The sequence below is a fragment of the Ranitomeya variabilis genome, chromosome 2 (genome assembly GCF_051348905.1).
Source record: "Ranitomeya variabilis isolate aRanVar5 chromosome 2, aRanVar5.hap1, whole genome shotgun sequence".
Taxonomy (NCBI): Eukaryota; Metazoa; Chordata; class Amphibia; order Anura; family Dendrobatidae; genus Ranitomeya; species Ranitomeya variabilis.
Genome location: NC_135233.1, coordinates 1,078,968,929 through 1,078,990,750, shown reverse-complemented (window position 1 = coordinate 1,078,990,750; position 21,822 = coordinate 1,078,968,929). Strand labels below are relative to the sequence as shown.

General features: G+C 44.3%; 1 protein-coding gene across 1 annotated transcript in view; it reads left to right on the top strand.

Moving 5' to 3' along the window:
* Positions 1 to 2,494: 2,494 nt before the first annotated feature.
* The window catches only part of LOC143808714 (cytochrome P450 2K1-like), a 40,167-nt gene continuing 20,839 nt past the window's right edge, over positions 2,495 to 21,822 (top strand). The window contains exons 1-4 of the mRNA XM_077291645.1: positions 2,495 to 2,650; positions 7,129 to 7,321; positions 16,222 to 16,384; positions 21,355 to 21,504. Coding sequence (XP_077147760.1) covers positions 7,148 to 7,321; positions 16,222 to 16,384; positions 21,355 to 21,504 — 487 coding nt within the window. The 5' untranslated portion in view covers positions 2,495 to 2,650; positions 7,129 to 7,147. The remainder of the gene's footprint in view (positions 2,651 to 7,128; positions 7,322 to 16,221; positions 16,385 to 21,354; positions 21,505 to 21,822) is intronic.

Here is a 21,822-nt window from a genome sequence, read left to right as displayed (position 1 = left end):
AGGAGAGAGGACCCTGCACATAAGAGCTGACACTGTACAGGAGAGAGGATCCTGCACATAAGAGCTGACACTCTACAGGAGAGAGGACCCTGCACATAAGAGCTGACACTGTACAGGAGAAAGGACCCTGCACATAAGAGCTGATGCTCTACAGGAGAGAGGACCCTGCACATAAGAGCTGACACTACAGGAGAGATGACCCTGCACATAAGAGCTGACACTACAGAAGAGAGGACCCTGCACATAAGAGCTGACACTCTACAGGAGAGAGGACCTGCACATAAGAGCTGACACTCTACAGGAGAGAGGATCCTGCACATAAGAGCTGACACTCTACAGGAGAAAGGACCCTGCACATAAGAGCTGATGCTCTACAGGAGAGAGGACCCTGCACATAAGAGCTGACACTACAGGAGAGATGACCCTGCACATAAGAGCTGACACTACAGAAGAGAGGACCCTGCACATAAGAGCTGACACTCTACAGGAGAGAGGACCTGCACATAAGAGCTGACACTGTAAGGAGAGAGTACCCTGCACATAAGAGCTGACACTGTACAGGAGAGAGGCCCCTGCCCATAAGAGCTGACACTCTACAGGAGAGAGGATCCTGCACATAAGAGCTGACACTCTACAGGAGAGAGTACCCTGCACATAAGAGCTGACACTGTACAGGAGAGAGGCCCCTGCCCATAAGAGCTGACACTCTACAGGAGAGAGGATCCTGCACATAAGAGCTGACACTCTACAGGAGAGAGAACCCTGCACATAAGAGCTGATGCTCTACAGGAGAGAGGATCCTGCACATAAGAGCTGACACTCTACAGGAGAGAGGATCCTGCACATAAGAGCTGACACTCTACAGGAGAGAGGATCCTGCACATAAGAGCTGACACTCTACAGGAGAGAGAACCCTGCACATAAGAGCTGATGCTCTACAGGAGAGAGGATCCTGCACATAAGAGCTGACACTCTACAGGAGAGAGGACCCTGCACATAAGAGCTGACACTACAGGAGAGATGACCCTGCCCAAAAGAGCTGAAACTCTACAGAAGAGAGGACCCTGCACATAAGAGCTGACACTCTACAGGAGAGATGACCCTGCACATAAGAGCTGACACTCTACAGGAGAGAGGACCCTGCACATAAGAGCTGACACTCTACAGGAGAGAGGACCCTGCACATAAGAGCTGACACTGTACAGGAGAGAGGATCCTGCACATAAGAGCTGACACTCTACAGGAGAAAGGACCCTGCACATAAGAGCTGATGCTCTACAGGAGAGAGGACCCTGCACATAAGAGCTGACACTACAGGAGAGATGACCCTGCACATAAGAGCTGACACTACAGAAGAGAGGACCCTGCACATAAGAGCTGACACTCTACAGGAGAGAGGACCTGCACATAAGAGCTGACACTGTAAGGAGAGAGTACCCTGCACATAAGAGCTGACACTGTACAGGAGAGAGGCCCCTGCCCATAAGAGCTGACACTCTACAGGAGAGAGGATCCTGCACATAAGAGCTGACACTCTACAGGAGAGAGTACCCTGCACATAAGAGCTGACACTGTACAGGAGAGAGGCCCCTGCACATAAGAGCTGATGCTCTACAGGAGAGAGGATCCTGCACATAAGAGCTGACACTCTACAGGAGAGAGGATCCTGCACATAAGAGCTGACACTCTACAGGAGAGAGGATCCTGCACATAAGAGCTGATACTCATCAGGAGAGAGGACCCTGCACATAAGAGCTGATGCTCTACAGGAGAGAGGATCCTGCACATAAGAGCTGACACTCTACAGGAGAGAGGACCCTGCACATAAGAGTTGACACTCTACAGGAGAGAGGACCCTGCACATAAGATCTGACACTGTACAGGAGAGAGGACCCTGCACATAAGAGCTGACACTCTACAGGAGAGAGGACCCTGCACATAAGAGCTTACACTCTACAGGAGAGAGGACCCTGCACATAAGAGCTGACACTCTACAGGAGAGAGGACCCTGCACATAAGAGCTGACACTCTACAGGAGAGAGGATCCTGCACATAAGAGCTGACACTCTACAGGAGAGAGGACCCTGCACATAAGAGCTGACACTCTACAGGAGAGAGGACCCTGCACATAAGAGCTGACACTCTACAGGAGAGAGGATCCTGCCCATAAGAGCTGACACTCTACAGGAGAGAGGACCCTGCACATAAGAGCTGACACTCTACAGGAGAGAGGACCCTGCACATAAGAGCTGATGCTCTACAGGAGAGAGGATCCTGCACATAAGAGCTGACACTCTACAGGAGAGAGGACTCTGCACATAAGAGCTGACACTCTACAGGAGAGAGGACCCTGCACATAAGATCTGACACTCTACAGGAGAGAGGACCCTGCACATAAGAGCTGACACTCTACAGGAGAGAGGACGCTGCCCATAAGATCTGACACTCTACAGCAGAGAGAACTCGATACATAAGAGGCTTTCAGTCCATATTTTCAGTAGTAGGTGGAGCTGCATTTATAGACTGTGGTCAAAGTGTTATTGTTACATGAGTTAAATATTGCCCTGGGGATTATAAGCACAGTGATCGCAGCCGGGGAGCGGAGACTCATGCAGGTCTTGCGCCGCCTCCACTTTCTTCAGCCAAACAAGTAAGGAACAAGATTTTTATAGTAATCTGTGCTATAATGTAATATCTGTACATTTCATAGCTGCAACCAAACCTTGTAGAGAAAAGCCTGGAGTCAGCATAAAGCCTGTTACTTTTTGTAATATTACCATTTTCTTTCTTATTTGTGGCTTCAGTTTCACCCTCCAGGACTTGATGAATGGCAGCTACTGTGGGAATGTACATGATCCTACTATAGAGACTGCTCCCTGCCAGCCCCATCCTTGCCTGTGCCTCTCCTTCTGTAACCCTTCCCTGACTGCTGCCTCCCCCACTACATTTTCCATTCCCAAAACTGCCTGGTTTATATCATGTAAAAAATAGCTCTTACATTCAAGCTTAGCAGAGATCTACTTCCATTGCGAGCAGGGTATGTTTGATTATTTTTACCCTCCCGATTCCCGAAGCTCTGATGTATTAAATACAGTTCACTCCCTCTTGTTGTTATGTTATACACATACCTTATATAGACAAAATAATAGTGTTATGGACCCAATGTATGTAATCTGCCTACTCACTGTCAGCATATAGCATCCTGTTCCTCCACCCCTGGTGTATAACAACCAGTACCTCACCCCTTAGTGTATAACATCCGGCCCCTCTTCCCCCAATGTATAGCATCTGACCCCTCTTCCCCCAGTGTATAACATCCGGCCCCTCTCTCCTTCAGTGTATAACATCCGGCCCCTCTTCCCCCGGTGTACAACATCCTGTCTGTTGACCCTATGTGTAAAACAACCAGCAACTCACCATTTAGTGTATAACATCTGGCCCCTCTCCCCCAGTGTATAGCATCTGGCCCCTCTTCCCCCATTGTGTAACATCTGGCCCCTCTTCCCCAGTTTATAACATCTGGAACCTCTCCCCCAGTGTATAACATGCTGTCTGACTTTACTAACGTGACACATTGGCTGGTGGTGCAGATCTCACTTGTGCCAGCAGCACAGTCCTGTAATAGGAGCTACCAGTGTAACAAGTCCGTTCAAAGCATTTCTTCCTCATACATCTTCCTCCATCACCTGTGAGTTATATTATTGAGAAGTGGAAGGAACCGCAGCAACTCAGCCACAAAGTGGCGACCCTGTAATGTTACAGAGTGGGGTCTGTAATGATCCTTAGTGGCTGAGGATCACAAATAGACCAGCAAGTGAATAAACTTAGGACAAGCTCTAGGGAGATGGTAACTGGACTGATCGCAAATCTGAACCTATCCAACACAACTAGAGGTAGCCGGTGAACGTGCCTAAAAAATTCCTAGACGTCCCGAGCCAGCCTGAGGAACTAGCTACCCCTAAAGAGAAAGTAAGACCTCCAGAGAAATAATCCCCAAAGATATAGAAGCCCCCAACAAATATTAACGTTGAAGTAAGAAGAAGGCACATACATAGGGATGAAATCAGATTCAGCAAAAGAGGCCCACTAGTACTAGAAAACAGAAAATAGAGCAGGGGTCTATGCGATCAATAAAAAACCCTACAAAATATCCATCCTGAGATTTCAAGAACCCACACACCAACTAATGGTGTGTGGGGAGAAACTCAGTCCACTAGAGCAACCAGCAAGCGAGGGAATCACATTTTTAGCAAGCTGGACAAGAAAACATGATAAACATTACTGATCAAAAAATGAGCAAACAAAACTTAGCTTATCCTGGATGGACTGGGAGCAAGGTAGTCAGAAGGAATCTGAGTAGCACTGATTACATCGACAGCCGGCAACAAGTGGAAGTGAAACAGAGCTATATAGGAACCTCCCAGAGGATAACTAACCAGCTGATAGCCAGAGACCAGCAGGACAACAAACAAAGCCACCAGGGGGAACCCAAAGCAAAAGTCACACCATACCACCAGTGACCACAAGAGGGAGCCTGAAAACAGAGTTCACAACAGGGGTCACTGAGTACTGAGGGGCAGAGAGCAGAAATGTCACTGCTGCTCTGCTGATTCCATAACTGTAGAGTCCAAACTGAAGACCGATCCATTTTAAGCACAAACAAATTTCTTTTTTGACAGAGTAACAGAGAGAAGCAAACTAATCTTGGTAGGTATTACTAAAATAAATTGGATTTGTCAGAAACCAAATTATTCTGGATTCATTTTGAGCAAGTCAAGCAGAAAGAATGTGTAACATCCCTGCCGGCATCACTGCATGGCTTCCCATCTCCCATCTTCCATCTTACTCACCACTGCGGGCCATTCTGTGAGTTCTGTCCTCTGCTCGCTCCATGCTCTGATCCTCATGTCCTTGCTTGCTGCATACTTCCTGGCTGTATGCTTAGGGCGGTGACCCCAGCACTTCCTGATTCTTATAGACTGTGTGCACCTTCCTAAGGTGTCCCCAGCCAATTGCCAAGAGGCATCAGGTACTTAAGGCATCTCCACCCATAGTGGGATGCCTGAGCAACATTTTCTCTCAGTCTGTGTTCTGCTACTGAATATCCAGGTCCTGTTATTACTTTTGCTTCAGCCACCCTGGGGGCTGTATACACAGGCCTGTTCCTGTTTCCTGTGTGTCCTGTTCCTGCCAACCTGGGGGCTGTATACCCATACCCAGGCCTGAATCTTTAATCCTGAAGTTGTTCCCATGTGCATCCTAGTCTGTACTAAGTCTGTTTCCTATACCTGTTTGTATCCTTGTCTGTTACCTTCCCTACTCAGTTGTGTGTATACTTGTGTCTGCTCCCTTCCCGCATCCTGCCGCTCTACTCCGCTCTGCCCTCGGCATCCTGTGGCTCTGCTCTGTGCTGCACAACCTGCAGCAGTGCTCTGCTCCCCGCATCCTGCGTCTCTGCTCTGCTCTCCGCCTCCTGCGGTTCTGCTCTGTTCACCGCCTCCTGCGGTTCTGCTCTGCTCTCTGTCTCCTGTGGTTCTGCTCTGCTCTCTGCCTCATGCGGCTCTGCTCTGCTCTCTACCTACTGCTGTTCTGCTATGCTCGCCAGAACCTGCGGCTCTGCTCTGCCCTCTGCCTTCTGTGGTTCTGCTCTGCTCTCCGCCTCCTGCGGTTCTGCTCTGCTCTCCACCTCCTGCAGTTCTGCTTTGCTCTTGTTCTCCTGTGGTTCTGCTCTGCTCTCTGCCTCATGCGGCTCTGCTCTGCTCTCTGCCTACTGCAGCTCTGCTCTGCTCGCCAGAACCTGCGGCTCTGCCCTACTCTGCTCGCCACAACCTGCGGCTCTGCTCATCGCATTCTGTGGCTCTGCTCTGCTCCCGTCCTGCTTCCGGCAGCTTTGCTCTCCTCCCACTCTGCACCCTGTTTGTCTTTGTCCTTTCAGTCTGAACTGGTTCCTATCTGTTCCCTTTTCCAACTCGTACCTGCCTGTGTTCCTGCCCTACCTGTTTCAGTCCCGATTTTTCCAGTCTGTTCCATGCCTGCCTGCCTGCCAAAGTGCCAGCCATCCCGCCTGCCAGAATGCCAGCCGTGCCCACCTTCCTGCCAGAGTGCCAGCTGTGCCCGCCTGCCTAACAGAGTGCCAGCTGTGCCTGTCAGAGTACCAGCCGTGACAGTCTGTACTTGCCCACTCCTGTTCCTAGAGTTCCATCTCCCAGTGGGGTCAGCTGTTACAGCCAGACACCGCCCTACAGTGGTACCTGGTAGCTACCTACTGCACAAGCGTGATCTCACCACTAGAGGCTCCAGTGAACACCCAGGTAGCTTCTTAGTCATGCCCCTCCAGGGTAGTCTGGTTAGTGGCACAGTGGGGTTACAATCCTCGCTCGTGGCACCCAGTAAATGGTTGCAAGTTTTCTGGATATTTTCTTGAGTCATGAGTCATGAATAATAAATAACTATACATTACTGTCCTGTGTATGCCCCTTGCCTGTCCTACAGCCAAATATTTGCCAATTTCTCACTTTGGGTCTTTTTTTGTCTATTCTTCTGACTTTCATTCTTCTCATTTTTGGTCTTCTGTAGGAGATCTACGAGTACTAATTAGGCCTCACAATGTTGGCATGTGGGGCGCAACAAGCATCAATAACATGGGAAGTGACAAATGTTATATTTTAGTCCCTTCCCTCCCCTGTTTTTGGGGTTTGTAGAAATCTAGGAGCATAATAAATATAAAAGATTTTTGGGGCAGATTTGATTTTGAATTAATTTTATTTGTACAGAATCAAATCCGTCTGTCAATTCAAACAAATCTGCCCAAAATTAATATTGGAAGATTCGCTCATCTCTAGTAATTAAACTTTGAGATAATTTTTAAGATACACATAAGTTCTGTTCAGTAATTCATTAATGGAAATGGAATGGAAATCAGACCCTCACTAACTGCTTAAACCAAGGGGCAGAGGCTGTCATCTAGTTATGCTCAAACCCGAAAAAGAGGGGTTCACTCTCAGTAGAAAGTCTCTGGGTCCGTTCATCACTTTGCTCTCGCCGGAAGATACATTGATCACCAAACAGGGACTGTAAACTACTTTTTTTTTTTTACCCCTTTTTGTCTTTTAATTATATCTTCTCCAGATTTTAAGAAGACTTCACCATGGACACCATCACCATTCTCCTATCTGTCTTGGTCATCCTATTTGTGTTCTTTGCTGCTAGAAATTGGAATAAAGGAATTCACAAAGATTTCCCCCCTGGACCAAGTCCCTTACCAATCATAGGAAATATTCTCAAGATTATGAAGTCAAAGCCACACAAGGCATTTGTGGAGGTAACGTGGTCTTTCTAGTACAGTAGGAAACTGTCAGAAAAACATGAGCTTTCTAGACATTGTACCTATCATATCTAAAGATGTTGGCTCAAATGGATATACTATAATTGTCTGATAGATGTGGGTCTCACCTTTGAGACCCCAACCATCGTCAAAATGGGTTCATCTGATCCTTCTTTCTGCAGGTGTTTAATTGTCATGCATTAGGTTTCTCTATTCTTAATCCCAGGAGTTCCAAATATAGTCAAGAAAATAATCTTCAAAACTCCCATAACATGTGCCACAATCTCTTCACTCACTGGTAGTCGAACACCTGTAATACAAAGGATCAGTGGATCCCAATTCTGGAGATGAGTGTGGGTACCAAAAGTTAGATCTGCATCTATGAGAAGTTTATGGCATAAGTCATATATATTAATCATTGTAGACACCTTTGGCACTCAAAAATGACAATTCCGTGTAATTAAATTTTTTTATTATTCACAGTCGACATATGAAAAGGACAAAACAAAAAGTGATGTTTATAGATTTTCTTATATTATATACATACTCCCATATACTGTACCTTGACCTCTCCTTCCTGGGTTCTTGTGGGATCTCTAGAGGTGATAAATGGGCTTTTTCTTTTATTTTATTACTGCTCAGCCTTGGCAATAGAAACTAATCTGCAATATGTTTTCATTGGCTGATTTTGGTTTAATATATTTTGTTGAATGTAATATATTCCTTAAAAAGAGGATTCACCCCACCATGAGATTTATGATTTCTTAGTTTGTACATATGGGACAGGTCATGTACTTTGATGTATTATATAAATTTATAATTGTGATATGTAACATGAATAGCCCCTTGACATGACCTTTGCTTATAATACATGGTTGAGATATTTATGGTTATTTGAATTTTTTGTCTTTCTGTTCTTCGTGTTGTATACATACTGTAGATTTACTTGATAACGGCCAGAGAGCTGAAATGTTGGATTTTTATTTTGTCCTTTTTATTTTTTATTTTGTCCTTTTCATATGTTGGCTGTGAACAATAAAATTCTTTAATTACACAGAATTTCCCCAAAATTGCCATATTTGAGTCCCGAAGGTGTCTACAATAATTTGCTTTCTAATTTTCCTTCTGAGCTCCTACATCTACGGATTGGGAATGCAAAAACCTCTGTCTGTTTTCATCACATAACTCAAAGATATGAAAGATATGTTAGAACTATCTCTCATGAGACAAAGTTTTATAGGGTTCATTCAAATGAGGGACACTATTTTTCAGGTTAAGAAGGGCTGCCAGAGAGTCGGACCTCCAGCTGTCAACAACTTAAATTGGTGCTAAGTTGTGGTTTTAGGCTAACCCCTTTTTAGTGAACACTCTAGGCAAAATTTGTACTGGCTTGATCATGATGCATGGATTAATCATGGCTTTTCCTGAGGGTGGCTGAGTTTTTGGGGTGCAGAGATAATCACACCTCAGCCTTAGAGCCCAAGGTGCCTACATTATGAAGGTGTTACTTTGTCAGTGGATTCTCCACTCTGTACACTGTTATTTAATGTCCAGAGTACTGTAACCATTGACAAAGTTATCTGTTCTAATGCGCTTTGCAGGTCAAGCAATAAAGCCTCATCTACACATCATGTACATCTGAATGAGGCTTTTACTGATGGTGAGACCATGTCTTTTACTACTAATGTCAGGCAACCAACCTTTTCTTTCCACTGGAAGAAGTTACTGCCACAGTCCTGCTCTTACTGCTCAGCATTTTTACAATTTCTATTTCTGGACGGGCAACTCAACTCCCTTTCTTTGGCAGTCACACAGCGGTACGATTTGTAAATGAGGGCCAGAAAGGACATGTGCTTCAGTAGATGGCAAGCACTGCATTGGCCTCTTCCTCCACCTTAACTTCACACACAATATTGTCCTCAGAGGTGTCACCCAAATTACCCTTGTTTTCCCCCATGTCACAACTCTCCAACTGCCTAACTAAGTGTAGGGAACCACAGATGTCTGAGTCAGCAGATCTGTTCACACATTTTATGTCATGGCCATCGGATGTTTACTCCAAAGATTTGCAGAGTCAAGAGGAGGAAATCATGTGCACCACTGCCGGCATTTTTTTTTCAGTTTGATCTAGGGCCAGATGAAATAGGGTCCTAGAAGAAAACAAACCCACATCAAAAGACATTAACCCCAGGGAATGGAGGTGATCCTGATGAGATTCAGATACTTGAGGGGCCTGTGGACTGTAATGTGCTGTCAGGGCAGGAAGAGGAGGAGGTTGACTCTCAGGGCGAGAAGTGGGAGAATAGAGAGGATGACAATGAGGTAGTAGATCCCACTTGGTATAAACCCAGATGCATGCAGCTGAGTTGCTCAGCAGAGGAGGAGGAAGAAGATGAGAGGATTAAGTTGTGGCTTCCCGCAGATGCAGAATTATGCAGCCACGACAAGAAATGCATCCTCAGCCCCAACTCTGTCAGTGGCCATCAGCATTTACTGGTCTGCAGTTGTCCAGCTTGGTCTTTTTTTCAGCCCATCAAAAATGACAAAAATCACATTATCTGCCAACTTTGTTAAAAACAACAAAGGAGAGTTAAAAAATGCAATAATTTGACTATTACATGCATGAACTGGCACATGCATGATCAACACACGTTAATTGGGAATCTCATTCTGCTAAAAAGCAGACTAGCAGGCCTTTCCAACCCCTGTGCACCTCATCAACCGCTTCTTCTGATTCATCCTTCTCGCTCACTGTGGCAAGTGTTATTGCACAGGTCTCAGGCTGCAGAACCTCCACTTGTTTACCCGTTATAGTCATGGTGAGTGAAAGCCCATCAGCAGATACGGAAGTGGAAATGCCTCCTGTTTTTGACTGATCTTAGATAAAAGCATACCCCATCTTTCTCAATCCACCGTAACATATCTGCCTGCGCCTCTCTCATACTCCAGCAGCTTGTCGTGTTCACCCAACTCCACCCTCTGTAGTACAGCAGCAAACCCTCATTTGTGCAGTTTTAATCACATAAAAGATTGTTTCATCCTACACATGACAAAGCTAAGAGCTTGAACTTCCCTATCTTCAATCTACTAGTACTAACTTTAATTTATATATTTCAAGCACATTCCAGATAGCTTTACGAGTCAGCAGTTTATATAAAACAGTCAAAAGTTACAAAGTTTAAAATAATCAAACAATTAAAGCTAAAATAATGATGGCCCTGCTCTTCAGACCTTACCATCTTCAATGAGGTGGGGGTGATACCAATTACAGGTGCTTATTTACTATGATGGTACAACCATCTTGAGTAAATGGGGGTAGATAAAAGCTGCATGAGGCTTTTTGGTACGGTTGAGTTTCATGGCGAATTATGTTCATAGAAGTAGAGAATAGGCTATAAATGAAAAGGACTTTGATTAGGGAATGTGATAGGCTGCCCATAACAGATGTGTTTTTAGAGAGCGCCTAAAAATGTGTAAATATTGAAGAAAGAAAAAATTCCATCTGGCACACCTACCTGGCAAGTAAAAATAAGGAAAACTCTATTGAGGCATGTCAAGCCATAGATGAAAAGGAATAAAATGTCTGATACATTTCTGGCACGGTAATGCACCCTTAATCGTTTGCCAGAGGGATCAAATACTTATTTCTCACTGCAAAATGCAAATAAAGTTATATACAATGTGATTTTCTGGATTTTATTTTTGATATTCTATCTTTCAATGTTAAAATTAACCTACCAGTAAAATGATAGACTGTTCATGTCTTTGTCAGTGGGCAAACTTACAAAATCATCAAGGGATCAAATACTTATTTCCCCCACTGCATGTGATTAAAAAAATTAATGCATAGAAATTGATGCCACTTTTTTGTGGTATCTGCCATAAATTAGTGGAAATATTTGCTCTGCAAGTTGGGTCTCCTTCATTTGTTTTGCCTGAATTAGTCACAGCTCTCAGAGCACCAGGCCTACACCTGTCACTCATCCACCAGTTACTGATCATACTATTAAGTCTGGGGTCACACTTGTGAGTGTGATGCGAGAAACTCGAGCGAGTCTCTCGCATCAATACCCGACACTGCCGCCGGTGAAGCGTTCAGCTGCATAGAAATACATGCATCTGCATTCTCCGGTCCCGAGTTCCGGCAGCAGCGCCGGGTATTGCTGCGAGAGACTCGCTCGAGTTTCTTGCATTACACTCGCAAGTGTGACCTCGGCCTAAGCAAGAAATACTGCTCCAAACCCTGTCCAATGCTTAAATGTGGTATGCTTTAAGGACCACGCTATTAGCACAAAGAATTTATATTGTGAAATGCGGGGTCCAGGATGGAGCACAATACCAGCACAATACCACAATAGGGCAGCGTGGTTGCTCAGTGGTTAGCACTACAGTCTTCCAGTGCTGGGGTCCTGGGTTCAAATCACACCAAGGAAAAAGTCTGCTAGGAGACTTTTTCCCCGTGTATGCGTGTGTTTACTCTGGTTCTCAGGTTTCCAACGTAATACTGATAGGGAATTTAGATTGTGAACCCCATTGGGGACAGTGGTGATAATGTATGTAAAGTGCTGCAGAATAAGATATCGCTATAAAAGCAAAGCATAATAAATAAGTACCCGCCAAAAATTATTAAAAGATAAAATGTGGCCTGCTTTGTGTAGCACAGTAGTAACAGAAAAAAAAAATTGATTTGTTACTGTGGAGGAGGCTTGGATACAGCAGAATCTGAGCAAAAAAGAATGAAAACCTCTGATGGGGCCAAATTTTTGGAGCACGGTAGTAACAGAACAAATGTATCTTTTATCATGTGTACCCCTGTATGGAGAACAATATGTGCACCAAACAATGAAAAGATGAAATGTAGCCTGCTTTTGGTAGCAATATAGTAAGAAAACCAATTTTGATTTTATCATGTGTACCTCTGTATGAAGAACAATATCAGCGCCCAAAAATTTAAAACTGATACTAGCCTATTGTATAACATTACTAAAGGAAGAAAGTATTTTTAAACTGTGGATGAGGCCTGCATACAATCGAATATATGCTCAATACAATGTCAAACTCAGAACTAGCTCGCTATGTCACTTTTGTAACACAATTTTTTATTTTTTTTCATCTGCATGAGCTCTGCAGACAGCTGAATTTCACCACAACTAAATGACAAGGTGGGATATGGCATGCTGAATCATGTTAGCATCAGCCAAAAAAATATTTTTTTACTCTGCAACAGCTCTACACACAGAACAATTTAATCAGCACAAAATTGCAAGGTGGGCTACATTACATTTACCAACAGATTTTTAAAAATTCTGCATGAGCTATGTAGACAATTGAATTTTACCGGCACTAAATGACAAGGTGAGATACGACATGCTGAATCACGGAAGCAACTGCCAAAAAAATGTTTTTCCTGGCCAACATGTCAAATCACAGAACACATTTAGCAACTGAAAAATTAAGATTCAGAAAGAACTACTTGTGCATGGAGCAAAAAAGAAGCAAGGCATGGCACACTTCTATGAATTGTGTGCTACTGTCGTTGTCTGTGGTCCTCAGTAATGGCTAGGGTTGAGCGAAACGGGTCGGCCATTTTCAGAAGTCGCCGACTTTTGGCAAAGTCGGGTTTCATGAAACCCGACCCCTGTGTGGGGTCGGCCATGAGGTCGGCGATCTTCTGAATCTGGTATCGGAATTCCGATACCGAGTTCCGATATGTTTGCGATATCGGAAATCGGTATCAGAATCCACATTTAAGTGTAAAATAAAGAATTAAAATAAAAAATATTGATATACTCACCTCTCCGACGCAGCCTGGACATCGCCGCTGGTAACCGGCATTTTCCGTTCCTAAGAATGGCGCTTGAAAGACATTTCGATGACGTCACGGCTTGTGATTGGTCGCGGCGGACCACGTGACCGCTCAGCGACCAATCACAACAAGCCGTGACGTAATTCTTAGGTCCTAAATTCCTCATTCTAGGAATTTAGGCCATGAGAATTACGTCACGGCTTGTGATTGGTCGCTGAGCGGTCACGTGTGCCGCCGCGACCAATCACAAGCCGTGACGTCATCTAAGGCCATTCACGCGCGTATTCTTAAGAAGGAAGGCTGCCGGAAAGAAGTAGGGCGCTTCCGAGGGTGAGTATATACCTAATAGGAATATACTCACCCTCGGCTTCTTTCCGGCAGCCTTCCTTCCTAAGAATGCGCGCGTGAATGGCCTTAGATGACATCGTGGCTTGTGATTGGTCGCGGCGGCCCACGTGACAGCTCAGCGACCAATCACAAGCCGTGACGTAATTCTCATGGCCTAAATTCCTAGAATGAGGAATTTAGGACCTGAGAATTATGTCACGGCTTGTTGTGATTGGTCGCTGAGCGGTCACGTGGGCCGCCGTGACCAATCACAAGCCGTGACGTCATCGAAAGGTCTTTCAAGCGCCATTCTTAGGAACGGAAGATGCCGGTTACCAGCGGTGATGTCCAGGCTGCGTCGGAGAGGTGAGTATATCAATATTTTTTATTTTAATTCTTTATTTTACACTTAAATATGGATGCCAGGGCCTGAAGGAGAGTTTTTTCTCCTTCAGACCCTGGGAACCATAGTATCCCATTGCACTGCATTGGGTTTCGTGTTTCGGCCGACCCCGACCCCGACTTTTTTATAGGATCGGCTGATTTCACTCGACCCGACTTTTGAGAAAGTCGGGTTTCGTGAAACCCGACCCGATCCTATAAAAATAAAAGTCGCTCAACCCTAGTAATGGCACAAAAAAAATCTGCTGGAAGGTAGATTTCACATCCAGACAGGATACTAGCTATTTAAACTATCTGACTTAGATACAACTGCCTAGTTAACTAGCTAAAATCTATAAGCACCCAGGCCCAGGGTCAGAAGCAGCGTCTCTGGGCTGTTATATTGAGAAAATGGAACAAAAACAAGATGTCCGCTCTTTATATAGAGTGGGACATGTGATTTCAGCAGCTATTGACACAAGATGTTGGGTCGGAACATTGTGGATTTTTCCTGCGCCCTTATTGGCTAGCCGCAATGTGAACACATAAAGTTAGAAAAGTTTACAAGTACACTGCTCCTCTGGTTTCTCCACACCTCTTCCCCTCATCAAACATGTGCCTCACGCTCATCATAAACCACCACTATCCTAGCCAAGGTGCTCCAAATACTTTAGTGGCAACTAGTGTTGAGCGATACCTTCCGATATTCAAAAGAATCGGTATCAGATTGGATCGGCCGATATCCAAAAAATATCGGATATCGCCGATACCGATACCCGATACCAATACAAGTCAATGGGACACAAATGTCGGAAGCTATCCTGGATGGTTCCCAGGGTCTGAAGGAGAGGAAAATCTCCTTCAGGCCCTGGGATCCATATTCATGTAAAAAGTAAAGAATAAAAATAAAAAATATGGATATACTCACCCCTCCGACGGCCCCTGGCTCTCAGCGGTGCAACCGGCAGACTCTGTTCCTAAGAATGCAGTGAGTGTAGGACCTGCAATGACGTCACAGTCACACGAGCGGTCACGCGACCAATCACAAGACAGCGACGTCATCACAGGTCCTACACTCACTGCATTCTTAGGAACGGAGGCTGCCGGTTGCACCGCTGAGAGCCAGGGGTCGTCGGAGGGGTGAGTATATCCATATTTTTTCTTTTTATTCTTTATTTTTTACATGAATATGGATCCCAGGGCCTGAAGGAGAGTCTCCTCTCCTCCAGACCCTGTGAACCATACGCACCACACACACCGAAGATGACTGGGAACTTATATGAACTTCCGATTCCGATTTCCGATATCACAAAAATATCGGAACTCGGTATTGGAATTCCGATACAGCGAATATCGGCCGATACCCGATATTTGCAGTATCAGAATGCTCAACACTAGTGGCAACGCAAATATTTTACCGCAATTTTTAAAGAATGTCACTGATTTTTTTCTGATTTTATAAAAAATTGCTTTTATTTCCGACCACGAATCAAAATGTACCATATTCGTGCTGAATTTATGTTTGACGATCGATTTTGGAACATATTCGATCATCTCTATTACCAACTCTATAAATTGCAATCAGCTCAGACAGAGCTTTAAAGGTAATCTGTCATCCTTTTGAACTTTTTTTAAGTTATTAATATGGTCATACAGATTGTATAAAAGTGAAACTAGTCTTACTTGAATGCTTCCTAGATGTGGCCTTGTTAAGCAAAAATCATCTTTTATATCTTCAATTTTCCAGGCTATGGGGTGTAGGCTGCCCAGAAGATGAGACTGCTTTTGGTCTTCATTATACAAGTTTTCTCCTCCCCTTCTCTTTAGACCTCTTTTTCACGTCATGTACGCTGCTGGAAATCCTGCGCATGCTGCCTGCCGTCACTCTTCTGCGTTGTGGGGAATTCACCAACTGTCTGCCGGAGAAAACCATTACTGTAAGTTACAGTGACTCTTCGGAGCCAGAATTGAAGGCCATGCCCTCAGAAGGGTGGAACAGTGCAGAGGAGTGATGGCAGGCAGGTGCGGGATTTCTGGCCACGCAAATGACATTTCACGAGAAGGGGTGGAGAAAACTTGTATAATGAAGACCCGAGGCAGTCTTATCTTACCTACGCCCCAGAAGATCGAAGCTATAAAAGATGACTTTCACTTAACAAGGTCACATCCAAGAGGCATACTGGTATGATTATTTTCACTTGTGTACAATCTGTATGCCCATATTTATAAGTCAAAAAGATCAAAAGGGTGACAGATTCCCTTTAAAGAGAATCCAATATACAAAGAGCCCACCCATGATCCTCTTCAAGCCTCAGTATTAGTATTTAAAACAATTATAGTGTTAACCATTCATTCAAAAATTAATTTATTTTTGTATTCACAGTTATCTAAAACGTATGGCAACATCTTTAGCATCCAGGTAGGCCTAGCAAAAATGGTTGTCCTGTGTGGTTACGATATCATTAAAGATGCCTTAATCAACCACGGGGAAAAATTTATCGACAGGCCTGTAACAACTCTATTTTCTAAAACCACAAAGAATCATGGTAAGTGCTTTGTCTGCTAAAATAAAACCTACTATTTGACTTAAAAAAGTTTTTTTAAAATCTGGTGTAAATACTCAGCTCAGTCCAGAAGGAGTAAATTGCACTAAATTTATTAAAAGTCACAATTCTAGACATATCCTAAGGACAAAAATGGCGCTGTTTTTTTGGGAAAAAAGAAGACATCACTCTTTTCTCAGTTTTCGCTGTATTACATGGTAGATGTGTTATTAAGTAGTGATGAGCGAACCCGTTTGAGATTTGTACCTGTCCGGTGCTGATTTCGAACACTGACTTTTTCCCGGAAGTTTGTTTTACTTTTCAGGTTTGGTGCCAGATAAAGCTTGTTGGAAGAGTGAAGTACAGTCAATCAACAAGCTTTTAGGCTGTGGCCACTAATAGAGCTATCACAGCCATAGCCATGCCAAATATTGACATGGCTGTGATTAGCAGGTGCAACACATGACTAAGCCTGTATAATTTTCAGATCACGTGTTTCCACTCCATTTTAATATGAGCCATATAGAGAGGTATAGAGTGTCATAACAGCCTGGTGCATTGTGTCCTAACAACCTGGGGCAACGTGTCCTAACAGCCTCGTGCACAGTGCCATAACAGCCTGGTGCAGCATGCAAGGACAGCCAGGGGAATGTTCCCTAACATCATCGTGCAGTGTGCACTTACAGCCTGATGCAAAGTGCCATAACAGCCTGGTGTAGAGTGCCATAAAAGCCTGATACAACCTGCTCTAACAGGTGGGGGAACAATCCCATAAAAGCCTGGTGTTGCATTCCCTAGCAGCCTTGTGCAGTGTGCCCTTACAGCCTGATTCACAATGCCATAACAGCCTGGTGTAGAGTGCCATGACAGCCTGGTGCAGCGTGCTCTAACAACCTGGTGCAACATGCTCTAACAGCCTGGTGCAGCGTGCTCTAACAATCTTGTGCAGCATGCTCTAACAGTCTCATCTTGCAGCAGCTCTGGGCCTAGCCAGTTTCATGCACATCGTTTGACTGGTGCATGTGCTGAATTTCGTGGTCTAGAGCTTCCCTAAAAATTACCCCGATATGTCAGAGCTGATGCTAAAAGTGTAGCCTGTCTGTGCACTCTATTGGAGTTTTCATCATGCTGTTGCTTGTCTGTCTGTGCTGCAGCATCACTTCTGCACTCCCACTCAGTGCCTTATATGTGGAACTCCACCTTGCATATTCTGGGTAGACTGTGATACACAACTGATACACAACTGTCCAGCCTAGGGACAGTTTCGGAGGATGTGATTGAGGAGAACAAAGAACAATAGTAGCACTCTAAACAGCTCATTGGAAACACTGGAGCATATCTTGGGGAATACAAAGAACCCAGACGATATACAGGCCAGCAAACTCACCTGACCTTAGCTAGGGACAAGAGGAAGACGAGAGACACAAGACAAAAGGTGGGCGAACCCGAACAGTAAAGTTCGGCGTCCGTACCGAACACCTACTGTTTGGGCACCGACACCAAAAACAGACTTCACAAGGCACCCCGGAATGCAGCCTTAGTGACTGGAGGTAACCTCGCTGAAGTCACCGCCAGTCACTGAGGCTGCGCTCGCAGCAGTTCAGATACCAGTGGTTCTCAGCCTGGACAGTCGCATCTTGGCACCATCCAGGTTGAAAACTGTTTATTCCCCAGACATGGATTACGGCGTGGGACAGAATGACAGATAAGTGAGGGATATTGTTATTTTTTGTTTTAGCTTTATTACAGGAGAACGAGGGCTTCGGGGAATTAGGTGTTAGGTGAGTATAGCTGTGTTTATTTTTAAATAAAAAAGTAAAACTGTGTTTAGTAGTGTTGAGCGATACCTTCCGATATTTGAAAGTATCGGTATTGGATTGGATCGGCCGATATCCAAAAAATACCGGATATCGCCGATACCGATACCCGATACCAATACAAGTCAATGGGACACAAATATCGGAAGTGATCCTGGATGGTTCCCAGGGTCTGAATTAGAGGAAACTCTCCTTCAGGCCCTGGGATCCATATTCATGTAAAAAATAAAGAATAAAAATAAAAAATATGAATATACTCACCCTTGGACGGCCCCTGGCTGTCACCGCTGCAAGCGTCTGCCTCCGTTCCTAAGAATGCAGAGTGAAGGACCTTCGATGATGTCGCGGCTTGTGATTGGTCGCGTGACCACTTATGTGACCACTCACGCGACCAATCACAAGCCGCGACGTCATCGCAGGTCCTACACTCACTGCATTCTTAGGAACGGAGGCTGCCGGTTGCACGGCTGAGGTCCGGGTCCGTCGGAGGGGTGAGTATATCCATATTTTTAATTTTTATTCTTTATTTTTTACATGAATATGGATCCCAGGGCCTGAAGGAGAGTCTCCTCTCCTCCAGACCCTGGGAACCATACGCACCGCACATGCCTGGGAGCTTATAGGAACTTCTGATTCCGATTTCCGATATCACAAAAATATCGGAACTCGGTATCGGAATTCCGATACAGTGAATATCGGACGATACCCGATATTTGCAGTATCGGAATGCTCAACACAAGTGTTTAGTCTTATTTCTAATGAAATAATTTATTTTTGCTGTGTCTTTATTAACCATATAACTATAGGATTAGCAATCGATAGGTGTCTCATAGACACCACTCCAATAGAAATCCATGGGCTTGATGTCACCTGACAATACAAATACATCAACCCCACAAACATGAGCCCCACTTGTCACCACTACAGGGAAAATGGGAAGAGCCAGGCAGAGCACCAGAATTGGCACATCTAATAGATTTGCCTTTTCTGGGCAGCTGCAGGCTGCTATTTTTAGGCTGGGGGAACCAATATCCATGGCTTGGGAATACTTGCCCCCAGCTGTCTGCTTTAGCAAGGCTGGTTGCCAAAAATTGGGGGGACCCCATGCCATTTTTTTTCCTACACATTTTATTGATTTTGTAAAGCATTACACTATCATCAAGTTATACAAACTCTAGAAAGAACCATTTTATATATCGACTAAGCATTCATCAACATCTCCCCATTCCCGCTACCCTCCCAGCCTCCCCCAACCTAACATTTCCCACCTGATATAATAAATAATTTAAAAAAACACGGGGACCCCACTATCGTGAGAACCAGCCTTGCTGAAGCTGACAGCTGAGGGTTGCAGCCCCAAGCTGTGAGTTTTGCCTGGCTGGTTATCAAAAATACAAGGGAACCAATGCAGTTTTTTTTATTATTATTTATTTACAGCGCAGGAGCTGGCTAATTAATACACCCATCAGGTGCTCTTACTCTCGCTGTTATTAGCGTCAGCAGGTGTCAGAAGATGGGATCTGTAGTACCATCAGCTGACACCAGTGACCAGAGGTAAACTTTTACCTCCAATCACAGCTGCACACTCATGATGTCTTTTGACAGAGTGGGAACCACGGCTCTGACCAGTGGGTTTGGTTTCACCACTGATCAAAAGTGGTGCTTGCCTATATACTAGAGAAGTATTTCAGCTGCACACTGCCATTGTCATACTCCACCATTATTTGCTCATTCTAGATAAATAAACTAAAAATGTTGGCTACCTCTTCCTTTGCCTCTTCCACCTACACCGCCATGTCCACCTTCACCTCCTCCTCCTCAATCTCCTCCTCCAGTTGGACCTCTGCTTCCTGGTTCAAGACTGTTATTTATTTTTTATACTATGTTATTTCCCTAAAAAAATGAGAAAAAAAACAAAACAAAAAAATCACAGAAACAGTATAGAGTACATTCTCCTCCGCCTCCTCCACCTACAATGCCACGTCCATCTCCACCTCATCCTCAAACTCCTCCACTTGGACCTCCGCCTCCTGGTTTAAGATTATTTTTTTTTATTCTGTTAATTTAAGTCACGCCCCCCCAAAAAGAAAAAAAATCAAAAATATTATTGGCTACCTACTTTTCTGCCTCTTCCACCTACAACGCCTTGTTCATCTCCACCTCCTCAATTTGGACCTCTGCCTCCTGGTTCAAGATTTTTTTTATGCTATGTTATTTTAAGTCACATCCCACCCCTGTAAAAAAAAAACCTCAAAAACAGTGTTGGCTACCCCGTCATCTGCCTCTTCCACCTACAATACCACGTCCATTTCCACCTCCTCCTCACCCTCCTGCTCCACTTCCAGATTCAAGAGTGTTATTTATTTATTTTTTAATTCTATGTTATTTTAAGTCATTTTTGTATACAAATTTGTTTGCAAGGCAAATGTCCTGCTCTTTTCCCCATTTTGCTTCCTTTCTAAGCCAACTAACCCTTTACATGAAAATTTTACCGGGTCTTCATTCGCTTCTATGGTGTTCGTGCTCAGGGTCAAGTTCGGGTACATTTCTAGTGCCCGACCCGAACTTTGGATTAGTGTTCGACTGAACCTGACTTACCAGAACATCCACAGGTCCGCTCATCCCTATCAAAGAGTTTGTAAAAATTTATGAAAATTGGAGATGAATCATTCAAACAAATACAAATTGCTCAGTAATTTAAGTGGCCACCATATTGCTGGATTCTTTTGAGGTTCAGGAAGGTGCTAAAATAATAAAGTATGTGTATTCCACCACAGTCTTCTGTGCCAGTCCTCAGTTCCTCTCCTGAACAGTGATTATGCTTTTGGGGGGGGGGGGGGGGGGGGGCTGTGGCAATGGAGTAATTTTGATTATTTACTTTTTTATACCATTCCCTCCCCTCCATTTGTAATGTTTTGGGGTCTGGAGGTACATCAGCACATAGTAAATGTCTTTTCACAGCAATCTTGGCAAGTTGATTTAGACTAATACTACTTTGGACTGCAGCTATTGTGCAGTCAAAATTTAGCAAATCTGCCTAAAACAAATTTTGGGAGGTTCACTCATCTCTAGGGATGTCCCATGTTAGCGCTGTAGAGATGTCCATAAAGGTTGTCTTATCTTATGAGGCGTGTAATATGGCTTTGTTATATTCAGGCATCGTCCTTGCTAATGGAGAGAACTGGAAAGTGATGAGAAGATTCACTCTGTCCACATTACGAGATTATGGAATGGGAAAGAAGGGTATAGAGGACAAGATCATCGAGGAGGCTGAGTCTCTGGTGAAGAAGTTTAGGACGTATGAGGGTAAGCTGGTAGTCATCATTTTATTAAGAAGTGTCTGGTATAGAAAACTAATTTTCAAATACCTTATTAAATCTGAGTTATAAGGGGGTCTGATGTTCAAGACCCTAATTTTTTGTGTATATTAACAATGACAGGCAGCATGTCTCCATCAGGAGGAGCAGCCCAGGGTTCATGCCTGAAATAGCATGTTCACAGTCAGGGCCGGCACTAGGGGGAAAAATCTGGGCAATAACTAAGGGATCCCACTCTCTTGGGGGCCCCCAGCATCTACAGCAGCAGGAGCTACACTGCTAATTATCAAAGTAGCATCAGATGTGG